This window comes from Protopterus annectens, chromosome 17.part0 (assembly GCF_019279795.1).
Source record: "Protopterus annectens isolate FY-2018-M chromosome 17.part0, PAN1.0, whole genome shotgun sequence".
In the NCBI taxonomy this organism is placed as follows: Eukaryota; Metazoa; Chordata; order Ceratodontiformes; family Protopteridae; genus Protopterus; species Protopterus annectens.
This window is the reverse complement of record NC_056751.1, coordinates 326,501,943-326,528,240: the sequence shown is the minus strand read 5'-3', so window position 1 is coordinate 326,528,240 and position 26,298 is coordinate 326,501,943. Positions and strand designations below refer to the sequence as shown.

At 39.2% G+C, this 26,298-nt stretch overlaps 1 protein-coding gene across 1 annotated transcript in view; it reads right to left on the bottom strand.

Annotated features, from left to right (window-relative positions):
• SYT7 (synaptotagmin 7) overlaps window positions 1-26,298 on the bottom strand; it is a 1,049,768-nt gene that overhangs the window by 997,302 nt on the left and 26,168 nt on the right. Inside the window, exons 2-3 of the mRNA XM_044059178.1 lie at window positions 10,992-11,208; window positions 10,148-10,369 (exon numbers count right to left, since the gene is read on the bottom strand). Coding sequence (XP_043915113.1) covers window positions 10,148-10,369; window positions 10,992-11,208 — 439 coding nt within the window. The remainder of the gene's footprint in view (window positions 1-10,147; window positions 10,370-10,991; window positions 11,209-26,298) is intronic.

The following is a 26,298-nucleotide window of genomic DNA, read 5'->3' as shown; positions in this document are numbered from 1 at the left end:
AAATTTGAACACAGATCAGTAAATCATTCTTTGTAGTATATATTTCTTATTTCAGAGGGAGACCAATGGCCTATCTATTCTGTTCTTACTGTACATTTAACAGTCTACCTTCATTCCTTCTCATCCTTTACTAGACCCAAGTGAATGCCTCAGTACACTCCATCTCCATAGCCCATTCCTATAGTCAATATATATGTGTGTGTAATATGTGTAGTATGCATACATGTTGGTCTTTTCAAGGCCAGTCTGTTATAACCTGAAATACTTAGGCAAATCTTCAGCATAGTGCCATGATTTTGGCCCATGAATTTAAGCTTGCTCCTCTGTAATTTATAATGTTACTCAAAGTCAGACCCATTTATGAGTACGTAATTTATTATGTACATAAACTAAGTCTATACAAAGATTTGCTGTCATTAACTATATAAGGTCTAATATATAAAGACCCTCTATTGGGAACAATAAGACTGTCCCTTGCTATGATTTTTAAGGGTCAGTGTTATTATTTTTAATGCTTGGAGTCTGAGAGGTATGGGAAGCAATGGTGTTAGACTAATGGTAGCTGATGCTTCTTATTATAACAAATGGGATCTGTATGGTTTGTCATCTGTCTGTCTCAGATGCCTTCCAGGATGGGAAATAATATTTATTTTATGTACTAGCAGACTGATACAGTATCTATTAATTTCATTTTACTGAATGCAGTAATTTACATGGACACTGACAAATAACCTTTACTGTTTACAGTCTTGGTGTATATATTGTCAAAATATTCCATTTGCAGTATCATTGTAGACTGTGTAGCCCATTTTCAGTTCATATACAGTAAAGGGTTTAAAGAGCATCTAATGACATATTTTTTTTTAATTTTGTTATTTCATACTACGGGATATGACCTGAGTGAGGCCGACATTTTCAGTCATGACTGGGACTGAGTAGAAGTAGATATTTACAGGCAGATATTGTAAAAAATGGCAATACAGATTTGCATAAAATTACTATACCATAAAAATACAATGACTAACAAGGAAGGGATGTAGATAAATAATCATAATACACTAAGATATATGTGACTAGTCTGAATCACTAATGAAATCCTGAAATATACTTCCATGAAGGAAAAAAGTTACAGATTTGTTTTAATTGTCAGAAATGTCTGAATACAACATTTGCTAAAACTTTTGCAGAGATTACTCAATGGAAAATACAGCTTCCTAAGATGATGTAAGTGTGTGTGTGTGTGTGTGTGTGTGTGTGTGTGTGTGTGTGTGTGTGTGTGTGTGTGTGGTGGGAGGGCATCTGTCTATCTTATAAAATGAGTGGAAATAATAATAATCAAAATAAGAACTCCAGCCACACCACACAAGTAGATCTTGATGTACATATCCGGTTAACTGCTGAATTATAAATTAATTGAGTTCTCTCTTAATGTGGCTTCTTACTCCAAATCCAACAAACTCAGCATATGGCTCCATCAAAGATAGACTGCTTTATTAAGCACACTTTAAAGTAAGACTTTTAAAGAGAACTAAGTCCTTTCTTCCATTACTGGTAGGACTTCACCAGAGTTACAACCTAACAGCTTTTTCTTACTTTTAAATATAAATCCTCCAATCAGAGCCGATCTGAAACCTTGAATTAACAATTAAATCAACTATTTGAAATTACTCACTCAAAGTGACATAGGTTTATAGGTGTGTACTAGGCTAATGGCCCTGGACCTTTACAAGCCTAGTCCATAGAAGTGCCCTGGCATCGTGCCGCCCGACGTTAGTTCCCAGTGCCTTTATCAAGCAGAGCCACTGGCATGATCCCTGGGGTGAACTTTCTATTTCCCATCCACTCATCAAGATTTCTTTTGAAGATGGCCAGTAAAGTGCTCTGCTTGACATGTATGGGAAGTCTATTACAGAGCATGGGCAGTGTCTGGGTTATGAACCTGTCCCTCCATCATGTTGTGCTGATTGTGGTAATGAAGTTGAGTTCTCTGGAGCATGTGGTGTGGAGGGATTGGGATTTCTTTAGATGTAGAGTTTCTAACAGAGCTGGGTCAGACATTGACATAGTGCATATTTAAAATGCATGTGCGCACTGATGAATGAAAAAATAAATAAAACACATAGTGATTATCATTTGTCACAAAAAAAATTTAAAAAGTATTTGAAAAGCATTTCAAAAACATTGTTCAATCAACTAATATATTAAATGAACTTAAACTTAAACCCAATTCTAACCTTATAGTTAAATATTTCTACATGCCACGATGTTACTATTTTCATCTGCATTCTAATATATTCTGATATAATGACAACAAAGTGTACATATATGGTACATAGTGCTATACTTATAGATTGTTTTATATGTTCTACATTGAATACTATCAATGTCTAAAATACCTTACACTCTACTTGCTTTAATATTAAATAAGCTTGCTATAGAAGTAGACCCATTTAATCCTTGACACTTGCATGCATTTAATCTTAATTGACAAGTCAACTCTTTTAGTTCTAATTTATCATAGGAGATCCAAGGAGATTACTAGGCTATCAGCCCACAAGTCATTTTAAGCCTTGCTGTTTCATCACAGTGAAAATATTTTTTTATGTTTCATAGGTTCATAGGTTAGTTACTAGGCTAACTGCCCTTGTAGGCCATTTTAAGCCTAGCCAATTACCCCATGTAAGAATCAAGTCTTGTGAGAATCAACATCAATTGCTCTAACAGACCTAATAACCCCATCTATAATAAAAAATGTAGATTTCTTAAAATTCAAGCAAGTTGTGGAATGCTTATATAAAGCATTGTTGGACTGACATTTTTTAATGTTGTAAAGGTATTCTCCCTTTCAGTCTCTAAGTCTCCGAATGGTTTTCCTTATATAAAATACTGTACTGCCAATGCAGGTGACAAGGTATACTACATATACAAAACTGCAATCACAGTTGCCAGGACAAGACAAACTACGTGGGAAACCATCCACTAATATGTAAGGAGCTTCATGTATGAACCAGCATAATTTACATCTTCCACAGTTGTTCATGCAACATACTCGATTTGTATAAAATCCCTATATTTGATTTTCAGTTAAGTTCTTAACATTCAAGCCTTTGCTATAAGTTACCATAGGTTTTCCACCAAAATCTTCATTCATGTGTTTGGGGACTGCCAAATTCCATGTTTGTTTAAAAGCTTCAACGAACTTTGCTATTTCAAAATTGAATGTTATTATGAACGGTACCATACTATTTTTTTTCTTTTTTACCAAATCACTTCTAAAACATCCCATTCCTGAAATCAGATTGAATACTTTACCAGTTAAAAGGGGACCAAATCCTATTGTCTTACCTTTGAAAACTTCACCTCTAACAGATTTTAATAAGTTATTGGGGTAGCCTTGAACATACCACACAGATTATGAATTTCCCTCTGGAAAATGTCATCCTTACTTTTCAGTCTAGACAGATGTAGCATCTGTCCTTTTACAATTCCCTTCTTCTGATGTAGGGGTTGGCAACTGTCGAAGTTTAGGTAGAAATTCGAAAAGGTCTTTTTTTCTATAAATAGTGGATGTAAAACTATTCAAGTTCCTATCCTTGTGGTAGTCTCTAAATATTTAATATATAAAATTAATTCTAGAGCTGTGCCCTTCAGAGTAATAAAACATCATCCAAAAATGCAAAGCATGCGTGAATAAATTTCTGAAGCTTAGCAGTGAAAACGTAACATTACATCTTCCCATTCTCCATGTTCTGATGGTGACAATAAATTAGAACTAAAAGAGTTGACTTGGCAATTATGATTAAATACGTGCAAGCCACTAGGATTAAATGAGTCTACTTCTATTGCAAGTTTATTAAATATTAAAGCAAGCAGATTGTGAAGGCATTTTAAACATTGATAGTACTCGATGTAGCAGATAGGATCATAGGAAGTTACTAGGCTAATGGCCCTAGGGCCATTACAAGCCTATCCAAGTTCTTACCCTTATTTCCACAATCAGCATATATTGTCCCTGTCCAAGAGAGACACAGGTGGAACCCCTGGGGTGAATTTATGGTTACCCATCTAATCATCCAGAATAAATTTGAAGAGGGTCAATGAGGTGCTCTGTTTGACATGAAGTGGAAGTCTGTTCCAAAGGTGTGGTAACCTCTGGGAGACAAATCTGTCCCTCCAGTAGGTTCTATTAAAATCACATACCAGGTTAAGGTCTTTCAAGTGAGTAACACGTGTGCCATTTGACCTTCGGATGTGAAACATTTCCAATAACGCAGGGTCAGGGATTGCCTTATATGCAAGGCAGAGACCACCTCTTAGTAGTTCGTATGAATCAGAATAAATTGACGGTGATTTCAAATGATCCCCAGAGGACGGATTGTGAAGACCTTGAATTTTCCTTGTGAGGAACCTTTGTGGTTTCCCAATTGCTGCAGGTGTTTAGAAAGGTACATACCAAAAGAGGCATTGTACTCAATTATGCCTAATGAGGGAAGTGCATAGGGAGGTAATGACTTCTTTTTCTCTCAAGGCAATGCCCGTACTTATGAAACGAACAATATAGAATGCCCTTCTTACCACTGTGGAGACATGCTGGTCAAAGGTAAGGTTGCTGTCAACCTCTGTGCCCAGGTCTGTCACCACTGAGTGTATACTTAAGGTGTTGATACTGATGTGATAGTTAGCAGGGCCATCAATTTTACAGAAATGAATGATAATACATATTTTTGCATTGAGTTCAAGGCCATGACTTTGAATCCAATCATTTGTTTGTGTAAGACCCTCTTGTAGGATGTTGACATAATTTGGAGATTCTTTGACCACTCCCAGTTTGCAGTCATCAGCAAACTTTGTCAGCTACAGACCTTTAGTTCTTGCTTGTACTTCGGAGGAATAGATTCCAAGCATTAGAGGTTCTAGGAGTGATCCTTGTGGAACACCACTGGTTACAGGTCTGCTGTTGAAGGTGGCTTCCCCTATTCTCACAATATGGGTTCTATCAATGAGCCAGTTAGTGACCTATCTAATGATATAAGGGTTGATGCCTAGTTGGGTGAGTTTGTCAATGATGCCTGAGTGGGGGATACTGTCAAATGCCTTGGCTAATTCCAGGTAGGCTACATGTACAGATTTCCCCAGGTCCAGGGCCTTGGTGACTTATAAATTGTTAAAACAATCTGTAAGTGTGACACCATTTACCATACATATACACTTTATTGTCATTACATTAGAATATATTAGAATGCAGATGAAAATGGTAACACTGTAGCATGTAGAAATATTTAATATTTCATAGTGGATATGCATTTTTAGTTTAGTAAGTTTATTTAGCATATACACTGTATATATACATATATATACATATGCTTTTAAAATACCTTTTAAAATGTTTTTAAAATGTGTTTTATTTATTTGTTCATTCATCAATGTGCACATGCATTTTAAATATGCATTATGTTACTTTTAATAAATAATTTCAAAGAGTTGATTTAATTGTTAATTCAAGGTTTCAGATTGGCTCTGATTGGGAGATTTATGTTTGAAAGTAAGAATGAGATGTTAGGTTATAACTCTGATGAAGTCCTACCATTAATGGATGAAAATGCTCAGTTGTATTTAAAAGCCCTATTTTAAAGTGTGCTTATTAAAGCAGTCTATATATAATGGAGCTGTATGCTGATTTTGTTTCATTTGGAGAAGGAAGCAGCATTAAGAGAGAACTCAATTAATTTATAATTCAGCGCATAACTGGATATGTGCATCTAACTATAATAGCAATAGACACACACACTAATGCACATATCTATGGGTGTTCACACACACACACACACACACACACACACACACACACACACACACACACACACACACACACACACACACACACTTTTATTACTTTGCACAGCAAGAAGGTTTATGTGATTGAAAAGTAAAGCTTGCTATAAATACTATCTTCTTGGATGTGGAACCTCAGAGGTAAGTGAATATTCTCACCCCTGTGGTTAGTGAAATTGGTGTTAGCACATTAAGTTATATGACATGAAGGGGAGAAATGTCTTGCAAAAAACACATTTTTCTTTTTTCATTTTAAAACATCAGTGTTGGTGTAATGTTTTCATTACATATGGACAGTATTGGTCTGTCTTATATACTAATATGAATTTTATGTGCATTAATGTGTGTTTATCTATTAGACAAAAGGGTTTAGAGTAAATCCTGTATTTCTGTTTGAAATTTGCATGTATGAAAGCAGATTTACAAACCTTTTTAAAACATGTAAAGATGATTGGTTCGAATGGGAGACAAGGCCCTCTCGGCACCTCTAATGCATATGGCTCTTCTCCCTACAAGCCATGAAAATATTATAAAGGGATTTAGGGATCCATTCCTGAACCGGGATCACTTGTATCACAGTTACAAATTTAGTCACCACACCAGTGGGGCAGACAGAAATGTATTTGACAATCAAAAAGAATCGCAATAAATGCAGATTATCTTTTTCTGTACTTTACTTCACATGCTGTTTTCTATCTCACACAGAGAGATTTTTCTTATATTGGCATACTTAAAGTGTTTGTTTTAGTGAAAAGGGAAAGAAATTATATACTCCCTTTTAACTCCTTATTTTTTCTAGGGCTTTTTGCCCATCTGCCTACCGACCATTACGCCTCCTGCAATGGGAATTCAATTTATTTATTCCTCCTTTCCAAGGTCCCCAGTAGAGTGAAATAATCCTTTGAAGCAGCTATCATCTGAGCAGTCATAAGCATAGCTTCTACCTCTGCACAAACTCCATATACAAACTGCTGAGGGGAACATTTTTCCCACAGTCGGGTTGGATTTGCTTACCCCCCCACCCTAGACTAGAACCCTTATGGTGATTAAACTTCTATATCCATAACTGCAAAGAGGTTACCGTTGCCTGTTTAATTAAATAACTCTGGATTGGACCCCAGACTACGGTTTTAATACATCCATATCTGTTTATCTCTACTAAATAGGCACGTCCTCCTCTTATCAGTAGCTACAATTTTCTGGCACAGGTTATGGAGGTTTTTTCTTATGAACCTGTCTCTACCACACAGTGAGGCTGTATTGCCATGTGGCTTTCAATGCCCCCCCCATCACAGTGGACCTGAGCTCTACAATTTTTAGTGACAGCTACTGCTTGTACTGGGAGCAATGGCTGACCAGAAATTACCTCTCCAATACACTATAAAGGAAACGTTAGAAATAGCCGCTCACTTGCATCTCCTTTTCAGTGCCTGAGCCAATATTTGAATGCATGTTGCCTGCATCATAGTCAAAAATGTATCCCAGTATGCCACACAGCTGTGTTCCACTGCCTTTTCACTTATGAATGCACATGGGTATGAAAGCACTGTATCTATTACCAATAACTTATTAACTTCTGCTGTATGGTACCTATTAATCTGAAAGTGCAGTTACTTGTAAGACGTGTGCTTGTCTACTAAAATGTATCACATCACTCAGTGTTCCAGTGTTTTGTGTTAGTTGACCAGTACAGCATTTCTCCATGTTATCCTCTTTTCTTTAGCTAACACTGCTTCTCTATATTTGTCTGCAGAAATACAACTTTCTTATCTTTCCATAGTCTTTGCAAAATGAGTACAAATAAGCTGACTGATCATTTTGCAAAATGTCAGCATAGAGATAAAGTTACATGGTTACAAATTAAAGTTGCTTACTTATCAATGCTCACACATGCTGGAAAAATGCTGGAATTATTAATAGTGTGGCTATTGTACATGTTACAGTTTTAATCCCCACTGCAGCAGAAAACTGTCAGTCAAGGTTAGTAAAAGTAAACAAGTTCTGAATTTCAACTTCATATGTTCACATAGAACTGCAAGTCTTGCCTATTCAAAAGAAAAAAGAGAGAAAAGGTATTCAGCAAATCAAGAAAGACAGCAAAGATAATAATATATTTCTTCATATATACATTTATGCAAATGTTGGCATCAGGTGAACTCCTAATCTTATTGAAATGCATACAAAATATCTGACTGAAAAATATTCTCATTTTCAAATTGTTTTGGCTTGAGAGCTTATGCTCAGTGCTTTTTTTCTCTACTAACATACTTTATGTTATTAAAAATTAGAATTTTAATGCAATAATTTAAGGAAACGTATGTAAGGTTTAGTGGCTTGCTATATGACGTCGATTTTCTTTCTTAGCCCAGAGATATTAAAGCTTATTCTGTGTGACAAAATATACTACTACAACTGGCAGCGACCACTGTAACATTAAAAAAGGGAGTTACATATTGCACCACACATCATACAGTCAGGTGGTGCTGAAAGCCAATAATCAGACAGAGATGTGAACTATGAAACAAATTTCACTGACTCATTTGGCATAGCAGAATTCTTCAACCCAAGCCCCACAAAATGTAAATTTTTGAGTGCCAAGTTTTCTTTCATTCATTCATTCATTCATTGGAAGCCCAAGCAGACTGGACACCAAAAGTATCTCAGCTGAGTAGTGAACTAATCTGGCGGACAAAGTACTGACAGGCAGTTTGATGAATGCACCGACTTACATTTCAAAAAGTGGTTTCAGCCCAGGTGTTAGAATAACATGTGGTGTACCAGAGGAACACCATATATTCTTAAATAAACAGATAACAGTGCAGATCAGCGGTAATTCAAACTGTGCCACCAATACTACAATTTAACTGCCAAAATTATATATTTACTAAGCCATTCACAAATTTTCTGTACCAGACCATAATGCATTGTTATTAACAAACATATAACTAATTAAATATTCACTTTCAGTATATTAAGAATCTCAGTTACTTAAATGGTGATTTTAAATTGACAAAATAGTATCATAACTCAGTTTTGTCAGAGTTCAATTTTTTGGATGTTTCTTTTTTGTATATGAGAATGCTACCTGTGTCAAAATCTCACTTTACATGCTTTCGTAGTATAAATTACCACTGCCCTCCTCTGTTACCTTTTTGTTTAAGTGTATATGGTGTTACCCTATGGCACAACAGATGTTTTTTTTTTTGACACCTGGGCTGAAGACAGTTTTTCAAAATTGAAACTGGCATATTCATCAGGGAGGAAATGACAGAGCTCCAGTTGTTTTTTTTTTTTTTCTATCTGTTAGGATAAGATTAACTGTAATTTTCATATAACATGTCATTAATGGTTGGAGATTGTTACATGTGGTTGCTTTCAATATGGCAGTTCAACCAAATGCACAATCACAACTTGTGCAATCACAGAAAATTGAGCAAATGATGAAAGGTTCAGCATGTTGATAACCATGGACCAACTGTCACAATCACCAACAAAATGTTATATTTTTAATAGCAAAATGTCATGAGGTTACCGGCCACATTCATTAGAGTATGACATTTACATGAATAGGGGACAGGTGCTGGAGCCAAAGACATAGATGTCACTAATAGAAAGCTGTTGGAAATTTAAGAGGATGTTACAAAAGAAAGGGTTTGGAAAAGAATTAAAGATCGGCTAGTTTTTGAGATAGCTGAAAGCCTACAAGCAGCATCAACAAAGGAAATAAAGTATCTACAGCAAAATCAAAAATGTGCTGAATTAATGGGTTCCATTAGAAATCACGAACATTCAAAAGTTTGAGCCTCATATGGTCGACACCATATGAGCGAACTTTTGAAAGCTTGCAAGTTTCATTGGAGATCACCATAGGGAATATTTACCTTTACTTCAATGTAGTATGATCTTGGAGTTGGTATATTTAAGTAGCTGGGGGTGTGTGGGGGTGCACCCCACATGGGGAGTGCAGGGGGGCTTGCCCCCCTGCCCGGATCATTTAGGTAAGTTTTTTGTTTTTTTTTATTTTTTTATTATTTGTTCGAAGTTTTAAAACTTCGCTCATATGGTGTTGATCATATGAGAGTCGAAGTTTTAAACCTTCGAGCATATAATATAGACCCAAATAAATATGTCTCTAAAATTACTGAACATAAGCTCAAATTTAATCAAAAAAGCTTTAAAATACATTTCACACCTAATGCAGACCAGTTGTTCATTTTTTCACCATGTTGCCAGCATTTGCAAACTTAATAACTCCATGTATTGTGGCTTCTCCCAAGCCACTTTTATATTTTCAGTCTGTTTGTTGGTGACTCACTTGGCTCGACTCAGTTTCCCTGCTGCTAGGTGGCTCTGCACGGTTTGCCAGCGCCCGGCCTTCCCCAGCTTCCCGTTGATGGCCTCGCTGCGATTGATCTGTGCAGATCCGCTGCTCCTCATGCTGTCACTGCGGGTCTCATTCCCAGTGGAGCGTATATCCCTATCGCCCTGTGCTGAAGAGGCAAGCACTGCTGCCTTGTTACCAGACACGAGCGAGCCACTTTTTGTGAGCAGCAACAGAGACAGAGAAAGAGACAGACACAGCAAACAGAGACAAACATAAAAAGAGAAAACATAAGGAATGAAAATAAAACAGAACAAAATGGAAGAAAAGAAAAGAAAAAAAAAATCAGCCAATTCATTGAATTAATCATTTTCACCCAAAGCTCAAAACAACAAGGGGTTAACACTGAAACTGTAAAAAGAGCCACTATGCAGCCACATTAAGAAAAAGCCATGTTAGTGAACAGAACCACAAGGCAAGGCAAGGCTCACTTAGACTACAACAAGCAACCCTCTCAAACTGGAAAGGGAATGTGGGCAGGTGACTGGCAATGGGGTAGGTGGGTAGGTAGGAAAAAAGAGTGTGAGAGAGAGAGAGAGAGAAGGAGAGGCTGAGCGACAGAAGCTGGTTTTAAGAAACAAATGCTACTGGTTTGCAACTGACAATGCTGTGTCCAGAGGGTTGTTTGTCTCCATGGTTCTGCTGCCCATGGGGTGGACAGTGGGTAAGAAGTGAAGGTGTGGTTCAATGGGGAAAGCTATTGCTCAGAAAACATAGTAATGGGTTAGGTTTTACATACTCACTAGATATGACCAAGGCAGGTAAAGTAAAAACTCACTTGAGGGACAATCTTGGGTCACCATACGGGGCGTAAGGCGAAATGTTTAGAATGAACTCCTTTGGAGGGTAGGAACTCCATTTCTGGTGCACAGTGCTGTCATTGTTATTCCAAAAGTCTTTGTCTAGATCACTAAAGCAGTAGAGAAAGAGAAAATAAAGACGGGAAGAAAAGGAAACAACAATGGAGAGAAAGTTTAAAATAAAGTCTTCATGTGCTAAACAGGAGCAAGGAACACAAATTAAACATTAGTGCCACTGTAGTAGGTGAGCTTTATATGAAGATCCCCTAGAAGAAAAAAATGACACAAACTTTCCTCTGCTCTGTTAAGAACAACATTGTTACAAATTCAGACAAAGCACACATAAAAACATATCAGCTCTTCTGCTGGAATTTTGTATATACAAACATTCTCTGCTTTTCTTTTTGTGGTGTTTGTATACACTGCAGTTGCATTCAGTCTCATTAGTAAACAAAACATCTATTTTGTCACTTAAATTCCAGCCCTGGTAATGGTCAAATGTCTAAAAAAAACATTTGATCACAAATGGCTTTAGACAAACTTAATAGACAATCCATGAGGAATATGAAAACAACTTAAGCAAACATAATAGTACTTCAGAGTACTACATACAGATTACAAGAACATTAAATTCTTGTTTAACACACTGTGTGTCTTTACAGAAATAAAACAGGAAGAAAATGAGAATTATGGTCTGAACAAAACACTGTGACCAGTGTTTAAATTAAGAGTAAAAATGAATCCATGCCAGTATAAAAATAACGAAAGCAGCTGAACTACATTGCACACATTAACAATACAGCTAATGGGACAAGCTAAGTTATTAGTAGGAATACTATCGCAGGATATTGTGTGAGCTCCTTATCTCACTGAAGATGACTAACCTCAAACTATTTGGAGAGACCCTCTAGACTAACTAGGCAACTCATTAGTAAATAATTTATCCTGGCTTTTATATTTGGTAGGCTTGGGAGTGGTTATAATTGTTATAAGGGGGAAAACGTCCCTGCACAGACAGTTTGGAGAGGCTGTACCACCCCATGAAAAAATTACCAACAAGTCATTCATATTGGCAAAAATGAAATGAACTACTAGCAATTACCCTTGGATGAAACAAGGTATATGCAATTTTGTTTTACCTCCCAGAAACATATATGTGTATGTTGCACTGTACTTTCTCATAGAATGCACAAAATCAGTGTCACCATTCAGTGACTATCACAAAATGGGCTGACAATATTACAAATATTTTAAATTGCAAATAACATAGCTGCACCTACTATCTATCAGGAAAACATATTCTTACATTTCTAGAGGCTGCTTTGTTGCAGATACAGATTTTAAAATGGTCATAAATAACTAGACATATTTAAATGACCTTAAAAAGTAGAATTACAACAGCCAAGACAATGTTTTTCATTAAGGCGCTGGTGTTATTTTTTACAATAATAAGTAGTACTGCTGCTTTTTTATCTTTATAGTGGATTAGTGCTAATGTCTGGCCAGGATAATAAAATGCAATAATACATACATGTCTGTGTGCAGATATATACATTCATTTTGAAGGTGTTTATCTGTATAGTATCATTTTAAGGCTCATATACATACATGCACACACAATGTATGAACATATTTAATCTGCAAACCAATATGCATGGGCATATGAATGCGCTTGCATTTCGAGTGATTTAATGAATAGGATTATACAAGCAAATGGAATAACTGCTGAGGATACTACAATAAAAATGCAGATCACTCAGTTAGAGAGAGAAAGAGAGAATGTAGGTTATTACATTTTTTGTTTTTTATTTGGTATTTGATTAGCAAGATGGAAGTCTTGTACATTTCAGATTGTGATCTTTCCCATACACTGATAAATATACACAAACATATATGAATTAATATATATCTAGTGATTGATTAAATGTTCAAAATGCCACCCCTGCTGTTCTTAGGAACCAAAATCTTTTAAAACGTGTTCACAAAATGATTACTGTTTGCAACAATGCTATCAATTAGATAACTTTTAAATTACAATTCGTTATAGTTTAAAAGAAGATTGCATTATCTAAACTACATTTTCAAGTATAATTGTTAATACATTTTCTAATTCAAGAGTATGTTTGTTATAAGGACTGTGCATACTTTAGGCCAAATGATCATGTAAGTTTAAATGTTGACAGAAAGCTGTGCACCTGTCTAACGAAAACTGAAATCAAACACCAATATTTCTTATAGCATTTAAATACACTAAAGAGTACACTGAGACAGAATATCTACAAAATATTTAAAAGAAACCCAGTATGAAATTTAAATATGTCATTTACATAATCATATATTTCCCTGTAGATTTCTTCATGACATCATATAAAGGCCTGATAACATGTGAATTACAAACTTTAGCCTATTATGGATTTCCTTATATCTTGTATAGTTATGCTTTCTGTATAAATTCTTAATTATTTTTTTTAAGACTCAGAACATAGCAATGCTCTTGATCTGTTTTTATTTCATATGATTGTGAAAATTGAACAAGTGTATGTTTCAGGTAAATAGTTTAGTGCTGATTCCTCTTGCAATTTGCCATCATGAAGAAATAAGTATATACTTTCTTGTCACCTTTGTTATAGACAGACATGTTCTACCACCTATAAGTAAGAATATGAACAGCTACATACATTTTGATTGCAGTTTCCTCTTTCCTGTAATGTCTAAATCTGACTAACTCTTATTAGTAAGCATTATTCCTATTTCTGAATCTCTGTAGTTCCACAGTACTGATCTCTTCTATGTACCAATTACTTAGTGTCTTATATCAAACTGTGTTAATACTCACATCTTTTCTGCTCTGCTACCAACATATTATCTAATTCTGTATTTTGATGAGATGCAGAAACAAAAATAAAGGGTTCACAAACATTTTGGTAAGACATTGGGTATGGAATGAGTTCATCCTTTAACTCCAATAGGATAGCAAATGTGTTCTGACTGAAATCAGGACAATGAATAAGAAAGGACCATATCCAGGAACTCAGCTCTTTAAGCAGTAATTAATGCTGAAAATAATGGTTGCAATTTGGTTATCTTAGTGTGCATATTTAATATTTCTCAAAATGTGTGGAGGCTGCCTCTGGAGTGGCAAAGAGGAATTATAGTCTTAGTTTTTAAGAAAGGGGACCACATGGTCTGTTAAGCCAAGAATGGATTATAGTCTCCAATCATCCTACAAAATAAAACAGTGCTAGGGGGCAATTGAACTGAGTAGAATAAGGCACTGCAGCCAGGAAATTCAGCTCTTTATTCCAAAATTCAGATAATAGTTGAATTTCCTTGCTGCAGTGCCTTATTTCACTCGGTTCAAGAGCTAGGGGACAGTTGACAAACTCAAACTCTTTAGCTGTGTTACATTCTTTGAGGGATAGCATGACTTTATTATTTGAGTTTACAGCTTTTTTTTAACTTTACAAAGGTATATAACTATATATCCCGTCACATAGTATGGGTGGTACTGATGATGCATTCTTATTGTGTTAAACAGATACTTGCATTCTAGCTCATCTTTGGAAGTGGGGTTTGGACCAAATACTTGTAAATATGTCATATCCTTCAAGGTAGGTGTCAGGCTCCACAAAGATTGTGTTATAATTCAATGCTAGTTTGTGGTTTTCAAGGACAGGGTATCTAGACAAAGCCATGGTTGAGGTACTGTCTGATTTGGGAGCCTCAGCATTGTATCCCTGTTGTTTGCAAACCATGCTGTGTTTTGACCTCCTCTGAGCATGATCTCTGACTTGCATTTTAAAGACTTACTAGTAGATGAGAAGCAGCTGGAATGAGTATCTCTAATCATGAGATTACAGTATTCTCCAAAAAAGGGTTGATGGATCTTGTATGATGGAGGGAGGAATATAGCTGCCTTAATACATACATACATACATACATACATACAAATATTTCAAGCATGGTGGGCATTGATGCCCTTCTAGCTTGCCAAAATAAGAAGTTATGTACTCACCATAACATTCGATGTATGTAGTCCATCTCGCCTCACATTCTTACCCGTGGGTACTCGGCCAAACTTTTCTAGCTCGAAGTCTTCTATTGGCTGGGCTAAGCAGGTATCCCATGCTGCACTGCTCCATATCCCCAGATCTAGTTTGCTGCAATACTCATTCATACCCCATGCATACACAATATCCAGATAAAAAAGAATAAGCTAAAGTAAAGGGAACTCTGTATATAAAAACCTAACCTCCAGATCTGCCAGGAAGGGGGACGGTGGGAGGGTAAGTAAGAATGTGAGGCGAGATGGACTACATACATCGAACGTTATGGTGAGTACATAACTTCTTGATGTTATTTAGTCCTATCTCACCTACATTCTTACACATGGGACAGCGTCCCTAGCACCTACATCCTGGGTGGCTCATAGGAAAATACTCCTGAGTACTGTGGAGCCAAATGACGACCTGCCCCTAGAAACCACGTTCAATTTGTAATCAGAAACAAATGTGTGAGGAGAAGCCCAAGTAGCAGCAGCACATATATCATCCATTGACAATCTGGCTTGAAAGGCTGTAGATGTAGAAACAGCCCGAGTAGAATGAGCCTTGACCGGAAATGGTGATCTTTTCCTCCTGCTTGGTAGGCAAAAGAGATGCAACTAGATATCCATGTGGATATGGTGATCTTGGAAACCGGGTACCCAATTTTGTTCTCTGAAAAGGAGATAAATAGTTGATCAGACTTCCGGATATCCTTTGTTCGGTGCAGATAGAAATGTAACTGTCTGTGTACATCCAACTGATTAAATTTAAATTCTGCCTTGTTTGAAAATTGAAGAAAGAATACAGGCAACTCAATGGATTGATTAAGATTAGACATGGAAGCCACTTTAGGAAGAAAAGAAGGGTTTGGCCTAAGAGAAACCCTGTCCTTATGGAAGATTAGGTATGGAGGTTTGATAGAGAGGGCTTGAATTTCTGAAACTCACCTTACTGAAGTGATTGCTGTTAAGAAGGCTGTTTTCCAGGTCAAGAATTTAAATTCACAGGCAGCTGCAGGCTTGAAAGGTGGTGAAGTAAGGGCTTGTAGAACAAAATTGAGATCCCAGGGCATGATAGGTTCAGAGACCGGGGGACGGAGTAACAGAGTACCCTTCAGAAAAGCCTTGCAGAGTCTATGAGCCATGAGACTAGGCTCATTAGCCACATGAAAATTAGAGATCGCTGCCAATTGAACTTTGATGGTAGCTGATGCAGAACCCTGATGGAAAAGCATAGACAAAAATTCCAAGACTGAAGCAATTGGAGCTGTGTAAGGATCAATTCCTTGGGTATGCGCCCAAATAGAAAACCTCTTCCATTTGCTAGAGTAAATCTTCCTAGTAGATGACTTATGAGAGGAAGATAAAATGTGAACCACTTCCAGTGAAAATTTAAGGAAGCCTAACTAACAACGGAAGTGGAGTAGCCAGGCTGTCAACCAGAGGGTCATCAGAGAGGGGTGGAACTGTCCCGACATGCGTGTCAGTAAATCTGGTTGAGGGTCCAGGATCCAAGGAGTGTCCACAATGTATGGTTGAAGAAAGGGGAACCAGACTTGACGAGGCCAGTGTGGAGCAATCAGAATCATTCTGCTTCCCAAGGATTGCACTTTCTGAATCATCTTTGACAGCAAGGGAAACGGAGGGAAAGCATAAAGCAGACTAGAGGGCCAATCGTGAACCAGAGCGTCAATGGGTGACTCCCCCTGTGGGGGGATCAGTGTGAAGTAGTTGCTGCATTTGGCATTGAGGGGGCTGGCAAAAAGGTCGCAGCAAGTCTGACCCCATCTGCTGAAGATTCGTTCTGCAATCAGACGATTCAGGGACCACTCGTAAGGCATCAGAATAGCTCTGCTTAGCCTGTCCACAATCACGTTGGACTTCCCCGGAATGTGTGTTGCCACCAGAAAACATTGGGAAGTTATTGCCCACTGCCACACTCACATGGCCTCTCTGCACAGGGGGTAAGACCTGGTTCCCTCTTGCTTGTTTAGATACCACACTACTGACATGTTGTCTGAGTGTATTGCAATCGTCCCTAGAGGTAGAAAGCTCTGAAGTGCCTGCAATGCCAGAAGCACTGCTCTCATCTCTAGGACATTGATATGTATCTCATGATCTTGCCACATGCCTTGGACTGTCCTGCCAAGATAATGCCCCCCCCCACCCCATCTGGGAGGCGTCCGTGGTCACTGTGGCAACCGGGATGGGTGGACTGAAGGGTCTTCCCCCGTCCAAATTTTTGGTGCAAAGCCACAAACTGAGGTCCTGTTTGCATCTGTCCATGAGCAAAATGGGGTGGGACAGTGGAAATTTCTGGAGAGACCACTGAACAAAGGGAAGCCATTGGAGAAGTCTCATGTGCAATCTCGCTAGGGGACCAACATAATTGTTGCTGCCATGATCCCCAGGAGTTGGAGAACCCATCTTGCCTTCACTTTCCTCAGGGGCATCAGGATGTGTATTTGCTGTTGTAAGACTCTGATCCTCTCCTGCGGTAAAAATGCTCGCATTCAAATGGTGTCTAATTCTGTGCCTATAAAGGTGATACGCTGTGAGGGCAATAAAGCAGATTTTTCCCAATTTAGTGTTATGCCCAACTGTTGACATAGAGTGATGGTAGCATCCCTGGTTTGGACTAGTTGATGCCTGGTGTGGGCGGTAAGGAGCCAGTCATCCAGATACGGAAACACTTGGAATCCCTGATGTCTCAAGTGAGCCGTCACCACTGCCATACACTTGGTGAACACCCTGGGGGCTGTGGTGAGACCAAAGGGCAGGGCTGAAAACTGGAAATGACTGGCTCCCAGCCAGAAGCGTAGGTGACTCCTGGATGTCCTGTCCATTTTTACATGGTAGTAAGCATCCTTGAGGTCGATGGAGCACATCCATACCTCCTCTCCCAACAATGGCAGAATTGATTGTAGTGTGACCATATGGAACTTGGACTTCTGTATATAGTTGTTCAGTTGGCTGAGATCTAATATGGGTCTCAGGTCCCCTGTTCTTTTCGGCATCAAAAATAATCTTGAGTAAGTCCCTAATCCGATTTGGTCTGAGGGGACACGCTGGATGGCTCCTTTTCCTAGCAGCTTTGAAACCTCTAAGGCTGCTTGATCCCTTTGACTGGGTGGAACGTCTGGGATTTTTCTGATTGAAGGGGGGTTTGATGAAAACAGAATGAGGTAACCTCCGGAAATTATTCTTTATACCCATTGGTCCTGGGTGATGCTGTTCCAGGCTTCTGGATATAACGAAATTCGACCCCCGACTGGCTCCGGATAAGCACAGCCAGGCACTCCCTCAGGAACGAGAGTAGGGAGAGCCGCGAAAGGAATCACGGTCTCCCAAATTGTGGGGGCCCCCTCTGCCTCTAGGGTGGCATCTCCCTGAGTAACATCCCCCTCCTCTGCCTCTGGAGGGGGACTCACCTTGTGCGGCAGGAAAAAACCTCTGTGATTTCTTGAACCAAATCTTCCCACCCAGCTGGGCCTTGGAGTAAGGCCTAGAAGGAAGGGAAAAACAGACCCCTACAGCAGACAGGGTCTTTCGCTCTTGCTCGCACCAGGTGAGGGTGTCTTTCACTTTGGTTCCGAACAAAGAAGAACCATCAAAGGGGGCGTAAGTGAAGGAAGACTTGAAAGCCTCCACAAAGTGACACAGGCGCAGCCAGGCTTTCCTTCTAAGGGCAACTCCTGAGCTTGCTGCCCTACTCGCTCCCTCGGCTGCATATGAAATGAGCCACATGGGGGAGTTGACAATGGAATTGAGGGTAGACACCTGGGTGTTAACTGTCTGGGCCACCACCTCAGGGATGTTAACCGCAAGAGTATCTCCTAACTCCTTGAGGAGATCTCTCTGGAGCTGAGTGAAATGAGACAGATAGTTCAGCGACCGTAAGGTAAAGGTTGCTGATGAGAGGGAACCCTTCCCGTACTGGTCCATGGTCCTAGACTCCTTGTTAGGAGGATGGACGGAGGAAGAGGTCTTCGCTACTTCCTTCTGAGTGGCTGCCGCCGCCACCACCATGGCATCTACAGGGACTCCTTTGGACAAGAACTCCTTACTCTGGGGAGCAGAAAGAAACTTGTTGGGTCACCTGGGTATGGGTTCCACAGAATCAGGTTTTTCCCACACCCTTCGACAGATTAAATCAAGGAGCTCGTCGAAGGGTAGGGATACCCAGGAGGTGGAAGGCTGAGCACCAAAGGCCTTAAGGAAGACCGACTCCTCCTCAGAAGGGGCTTTGGATGGCCAGTCACCTCTTTGCTTCAGTATCTCCAGGATGTCAGAGAAGGAAACATCATCAGAGGATGACTTGGGGGACCTGTCCGATTCCTCGAGGTCAGTATCAGAAGTGAGGGACTCATCCTGGGAGTCTATGTGCTTCCTCTTGCATGTTTTCTTTCTAGGGGGTTCTTCAGGCATGAACTCTGAAGGGCCCTCACTTGTGGGGGCATCCCTAGGCCTTGGTGCTCTGCTGTCCATGGATAGATGGTGGTCAGAGGCTCTCACCAGAGTGGTGGGGGACAAAGTGACCAATCCGCCTGATGTAGCTGACGATCTGGCCAGAGCAGTCCGCATGGCCACGAAGGCTGGTCCCCCCGAGTCCTAAGACCAGCCAGCCTCCGAGACCATGACGGGAGTCGGAATTCCCCAAGCCGAGGCACCGAGAGGGAGACTCAGAACCGAAATATGTTCCGAGATGTCCCCCTCGGGCCTGACTGAAGAATCCCGAGTCCTGAACCCCGGGGACGGAGCCGATGGGGTCGGAGTCGATACCGGTACCGATGGAGCCGGAGGGGCCATCGGAACCAGACGAGGAACATCACACGGCATGGAACACTCTGGCTCCGAAGACAGAAATGCACTCGGAGGAGGAATGATCGAATCAGGGGCCGGGATGGGCTCCGGAGCCGACTGGGCCGGAGCCAAAAACAATTTTGCCAAAACCGGTGACTGGAGGAGCCTCTGGACCACCCTATCAACATCCACATCCAAAAGGGTCCTGGAGGATTTGGAGGACAGGGAGGGAGATAGAGATCTCCTCTCAGGAGAGACTGGTCTGAGACGCCGGTTCCATCAACACCGACACTTCCTGCGGCCCCGAGGACAGTGGAGCTGAGGAGGTCGATGCAATTTTTGTGACTTTCTCCGGAGGCTCCGATGAAGCTGACGGAGCCGGAGATCTCTTTTTAGACTTGGATGATTTAGACTTAGCACTGGGAGAAGAATCTAAGGCCTCTTCGAAAGAGGGTTTCAAGAGTCCTTTTAGGATCAGCTTATTCTTTCTCTCTTGGAGCACTCTGGGACTGAATGTATGGCAAAAGCTGCAGGACTCCTGCAGATGAATGACTCCCAGGCAATAGACACAAATAGAATGCCCATCGGTGATGGACATTTTGTACCCACATTTAGAGCACTTTTTGAAACCGGAAGGCGTGTGCTGTTTGGAATCTTTAGACATATTCACAAGAAACACCAACAACGCGACCTAAGAGAAAGTCTGACAGGAAAAACTGACAGACACTCAACACCACAAAAACACAGGAATCAGTCAAAGTTGAAACAGTACACACTCTAGAGAGACACACTGAGACCAACTATGTCAAAAAACCTCTAACTAAAACGGTTAATGACTACAAGGGTTGGAGAACCGAAAATCAAACCTCTAATTTAAATGGTTTGACAAACAGAGGGATGAAAGGACTAGGTCTTCTAACTGAAACGGACCTAGCCCGAGGGAACAGTTATCCGGATACCACAAAACAAGCACACTACCAAAATGCTAAACAACACTAAAGACAATAGCTATGAAAATAGCTTTTTGTTTCAGAACAATAATTTTTCTTAAGACAAGAAGAAGGTACTTAGCCACAGCCAAGAGCAAGACCACGTCCGAGCTACACAAGCGGCAAACGAGATCTGGGGATATGGAGCAGTGCACCATGGGATACCTGCGTAGCCCAGCCAATAGAAGACTTCGAGCTAGAAAAGTTTGGCCAAGTCGAAGCCGATATTCGGCTCCAAACCCATGGCGAGATAGGACTACATAACATCACTTGTTCCCATAAGAAGAATCCAGGCTGTTCTTAAAACTATCTAAACCAGTACTTGCTTTAATGCAATTTGGTAGTATGCTCCATGCATCAGCTACTCTTTCAGAGAACCAATTAATACACTTTTCATTCCCATAGAATCTTCTACATAGGTTATCTGATGATTGTCTAGTACTTTTTGATAGCCCCAAACAGTCCCAGAGGTAGTTGTCTCTAAATGCCCTATATACTTGAAAAAGATCTCTTAGATATCTATAAGAAACGCTGTAGAAGTTCAAATATTTTGGTCTTTCATAATAACTTAAATTTTCACATCCATGTATGCCCTTGGTATATTTCTGCTGTACTCTTTCCAGTTTACTCATGTTTGTTTTCTTATCGGATTTCCATAATGTTATTCCATACTCAAGTTTGGGTCTAATGTAACTAACAGATAATGACTTCATCATTTTTGATTTCCTAGACTTTATAAATCTTTTTATACACCCTATAGTTCTATAACTATTATTAACTAATTGGTTGATATGATTAGAAAAACTCATAGCTGAATCTACCCATGTACCCAAGTCCTTAAATGAGTCTACAGTTTCAATCACTGTGTGCTGTATTAAATATTCACCTTTCAATTTATGTCTCCCAAATCTCATATGCTTAGTTTTTGATGTATTTATCAACATATTATTCTTCGGTGACCAAATGGTCAATTTAGTCAAGTTTTTTGCAGACATGCCTTATCTGTAACACATGAAATTAGTTTACCCAATTTTAGGTCGTCTGCATATAGACTGCAGAACACCTCAGATGAAAAAGTTAGGTCTGAAATATACAATCTAAACATGTAAGGGCCTAGGACAGAGCCCTATGGGACACGCTGACTCTAACCAAGGATTTTGCCTGTCCATTTGCTGTATGATACTTGCCATGTCCTATTTGTAAGCCATGCAGCTATCCATCTTATCAAGAGTACATCAATACCTACTTGTACTAATTTATTGATCAGTGTTTTGTCTATAACCCTATCAAATGCCGAAGTCAAATCTATATAAATTACATCACAGCGCAATTTTTCATTCATAGCTGTTATTATATTGTGAAAGATTATCATGTTACAGGTGGTAATAGATCTGTTTTCAACATATGCATGCTGATACTTGGTTTCAAGTCCCAACCTTTCCATTTCTCACAATAACTTATCCAATATTACCTTCTCCATTATTTTTCCACAACAAGTAGACTTAAGGGTCTATATGACTCTGGGTTGGTCCTACTCCCCTTTCCCCTGAAGACAGGCTTAATAAGTGCACATCTCCAATCTTGAGGAATCTCCCCATATTTATATGACCTAGTGAGTAATAGATATAATGGTACTGTAAGTTCTTGCAGAAGCATTCTCAGGTAATTGTTACTAATTCTGTCTCCTCCCTGTGCTTTGTTTGGATCAAGTTTGCACAGTTCTTTTTCACTATAATCTAATTTGATTAATAGTGCTTTATTAAACAATGTGAGGATACATGACACTACCGAATGTAATAAATAAAAGCTGCAGCCTTGGGGGGGGGGCTTCAGCTTTCAGATAAAGCTCTTAGTTTACTGTTTATTCTTCTGCTCTATTCTAACATTTGATCCAGACTTCTAGGCAGTGAATGAAGAAATTAAACTGTTTAAACAGCTGGTAAAAGCTAAGTTCTTGAAATAACATTACTGGTCTGGCTGTACATAGGTTCATAGGTTATTACAAGGCTAATATCACAAGAGCCTTTACAAGCCTAGCCAATACTACCCAGGATATAACAATACTGTATCATAATTTCCCAGATATGGGATGGGGTAGTATCAGAGTAGTGGGTTTTTGGGTGTTGGAGCCCTGATTCATTTTACAGACTGCCTCCATTCATAATGAACACAGGCAGCACCAAGGGAGTGAATTTATGGTTCCCCATCCATTTATCCAAATTCTTAATTTAGATAGCAAAGAACGGGCTTTGTTTTACAAAGATGGGAACTTTATTCCATAGACAAGGTAGCCTTTGGGATATGAATCTGTCTCTCCTGCAAGTTCTGTTAGTCACAAATAATGTTTATGTCCATGGACTGTGTAACCATCATATATTTTTTTCTTGTGCATGTGTACCATTTTCTTCAGGGCTGGATCACAGAATGCCTTGTAGGCCAGGCATAACTCCTCTCTCAATAAATGATATGAGATGGACTAAAGGGAGAGGGCCTAGTTGGTCTGCATAAGACGTGTGTATTACACTTTGTATTTTTGTACAAATTACATTATAAGGTGCAGAGTTGGGAGGCATGGTTAAGCATCAGATTGGAGCCCAGTGCTTCTTCAAATTAGGAGAGGCAAAAATGAAATCACTGAACTGCCCTATAAGTTTACTACTGGTCATTTCCAAATGTAGTTGTTCAAACGATGTCTAGCCAGAGTTTGCTTCAAGGAAGACATTGGAAAATCTTTATTATTCTGGGAATTCTTGTAGATACAGTCTGTGAGGGCACTACACTGCTAATTCTTACAAGTATTTATATCCTTAATGTTATCTGTTTCACTGTCTGATTCTTTTTTAAATATTCAGCATGAATTATTTAAGGTTTACACCTGTTATATAAAATTGTATTTCTTACATGAATTCAATATTTTGCTTAAACTATTTGCTTAGACTGTGTGTGTGTGTGTGTCTATTTTCTCATGTTTGCAAACCTGTATATGATGTGATTATGTGAAAAATATTTCAGTGCTTTTTCAAGACATTGAAACCAATAGATTGGAGACCAATTGAAGGATTACGGGTCTCTATGGACTTCTTCTTTGCTTTCCGCTATATTCCTGGAGGAAAACTAGAAGTAAAGTTGGTAATTTGAATGTTAGAATAGCTTCAAATGAGTAAAGGTCATTTAAACTGTTTTGAGGCATTTATGCTGTGTACTGTATGAGGAATGTCGGTTGTTAATACGTTTAGGAGGGAGTGCTTGTCTCTGTTAATATTTGGTCATGTGGGTTTATTTACTAGTTGGGAAAGATTTTATTGAGACAGGAATGTGTAAGCCTGGCTGTGTTTGTCTAATAGATCTATGTTGAAATCAACAACAACAATTATGTTTTTGTAGTTAGTTTTGGATATAATTTCAGGTAATATAACCTGAAGGATTTCTTGAGAGGAAGGAATCAGAATGTATGCCATCTTAAAGAACAGTCTGATGTATTTACCAATAAGAAAGGAGATTACTGGCTGGCTGGAGTCTTTACTATTTTTACAGTTTGCTGGCCAATGGGCTGGATTAAGTTTTGGGTGTTTTTTTTTTGACAAACAATATAATTCCTCTGTCTGTTGGTTCTATGATTAGATGCAGTATCTAGAAAGATGTTAAAATGCTGTATGAAGGTGTTGACAGGTAGACAAATGAAACTGCTAGGCTTCAGAAATATCTAAGCTGTCTTGCTTATTTTTAGTCACCTAGGTTTAATGTTAGCAATTGTATCATTTGTGCTGCATGCCTTTATGTTGCAAAGTTTGATTTGCTTTAGTGTAAGAGAGTATTGCCTGGATGTAGAGGTGAAATTCTTGCTTTAAATTAGGTGGAGCGTTTCATGATGGTTGAAATAGAGAGAACAGTGGATTTTCCATCAAGTGGCAGTGAGTGGTAGCCTGGTCTTTATAGGTTAAGGAATTGCACTAGCAATTCCTCCATGTAGCTGTTTTATTGGCTGGATGACTTATTAATCAGTTTTTCTTGTTTTTACTGCCTTTATAAATTCTACACAATTGAGTGGATCTTGGCTCATTTCTACAAAGCAAAGTACTTCTATTGAGTAATCACACATATATAAAATATTTAAAGTATACTGCTGTATCTGTATCTTTACGTTTGTGTTAGCATTTCACTCCATACATACTTTTCCACTGTGCTTTTACATTAGGAGGACTGGGATTACTCATCTAGTGGCAACAGGTGTTTCCTTGGACTATATGAGCTGGGAAACACACAAAAGGGTGCCAAGTGTAGTCCTTTTATTTGCCAGAGAGCTCAGTAGTCAGTTTTCTTTATTGCCAGTAGCAGTATAAATTTGGCACATTTGCACGGAGCTGTGCCAGTGCCCTGCACAGACACAAACATCTGGAAGCATTGCTTATTTTAACTATACTGTGAAAGTTTACTGACTAATTACCTTATTATAGCACTCAGGACTACTGCTGGTCAGAGCATCTGGATTTGGTGCTGAGCAGCAACGCTGGTTAGGTTAGCTGCAGGTTACATCAAGTAAGCACCCTTCCCTCATCCAGATACAAATACCCTCCACACCTATCCTTTCACGTACACATTAGGACCTGCAACTATGGATGGGCACTTTATTGCTAACTCTGCATCTAGGTTGGCAGACATGACTATCCAGATGCAATGTAACAATTGTCCTATGTATATTGACAACCACCTAATTCTCCAACAGACACATATAGTATGTGAGTGATGTAGTTACACATTGACACTGGAGGCTAGGCTCACACATAAAGACACAAAAAGTAACAAACAAGTAGCCATTAACTCACACACATCACTCACAGCACCCACAAAAGACTACACTCATAGACCCACAAATGCAGAGGTGCTCACATGTAACTTACCCAAACCTCAAAGGCCTCTCAGGTGCAGTCCTCAGAAACTCCACATATACACAAACAAGACAATCCCCATCACAATGGTTAAAGCCACACCTTATTGTGCCTCAACTGCCAAGCCCACAAGGTGTCAAAACCCAATATTCTGGTCACAGGTTACTCCACTGTGAGACACGCCGATGTCCCTCATTACCAGGGTGGATTGGGGGGAAGGTTACAGAATTTGCCAGATCACACAAGTACTCATGTCACTTACTACAAGTACCAGTATGACCGAGTCATAGTCCATGTAGGGGTGAACAACCTGAGACATACCTCCTTGGACTATATGAAGAGAGACATGACTGAGCCATCAGAATATGTGTCACAAGCAGTTATAAGCCTAGCACTGAACAGCATGCTACCATCTCCAAGGATGATGCCACAATACCATCAGAAAATGATTGACTTTAACAATTGCCTTAGCTACTGATGTCATTCCAAAGAGGTCCAATAATTGTCAGCCTGGGAAGACATGGTTGACAGGCCATGATGCTTTGCCAGGGATGGTCTTCAC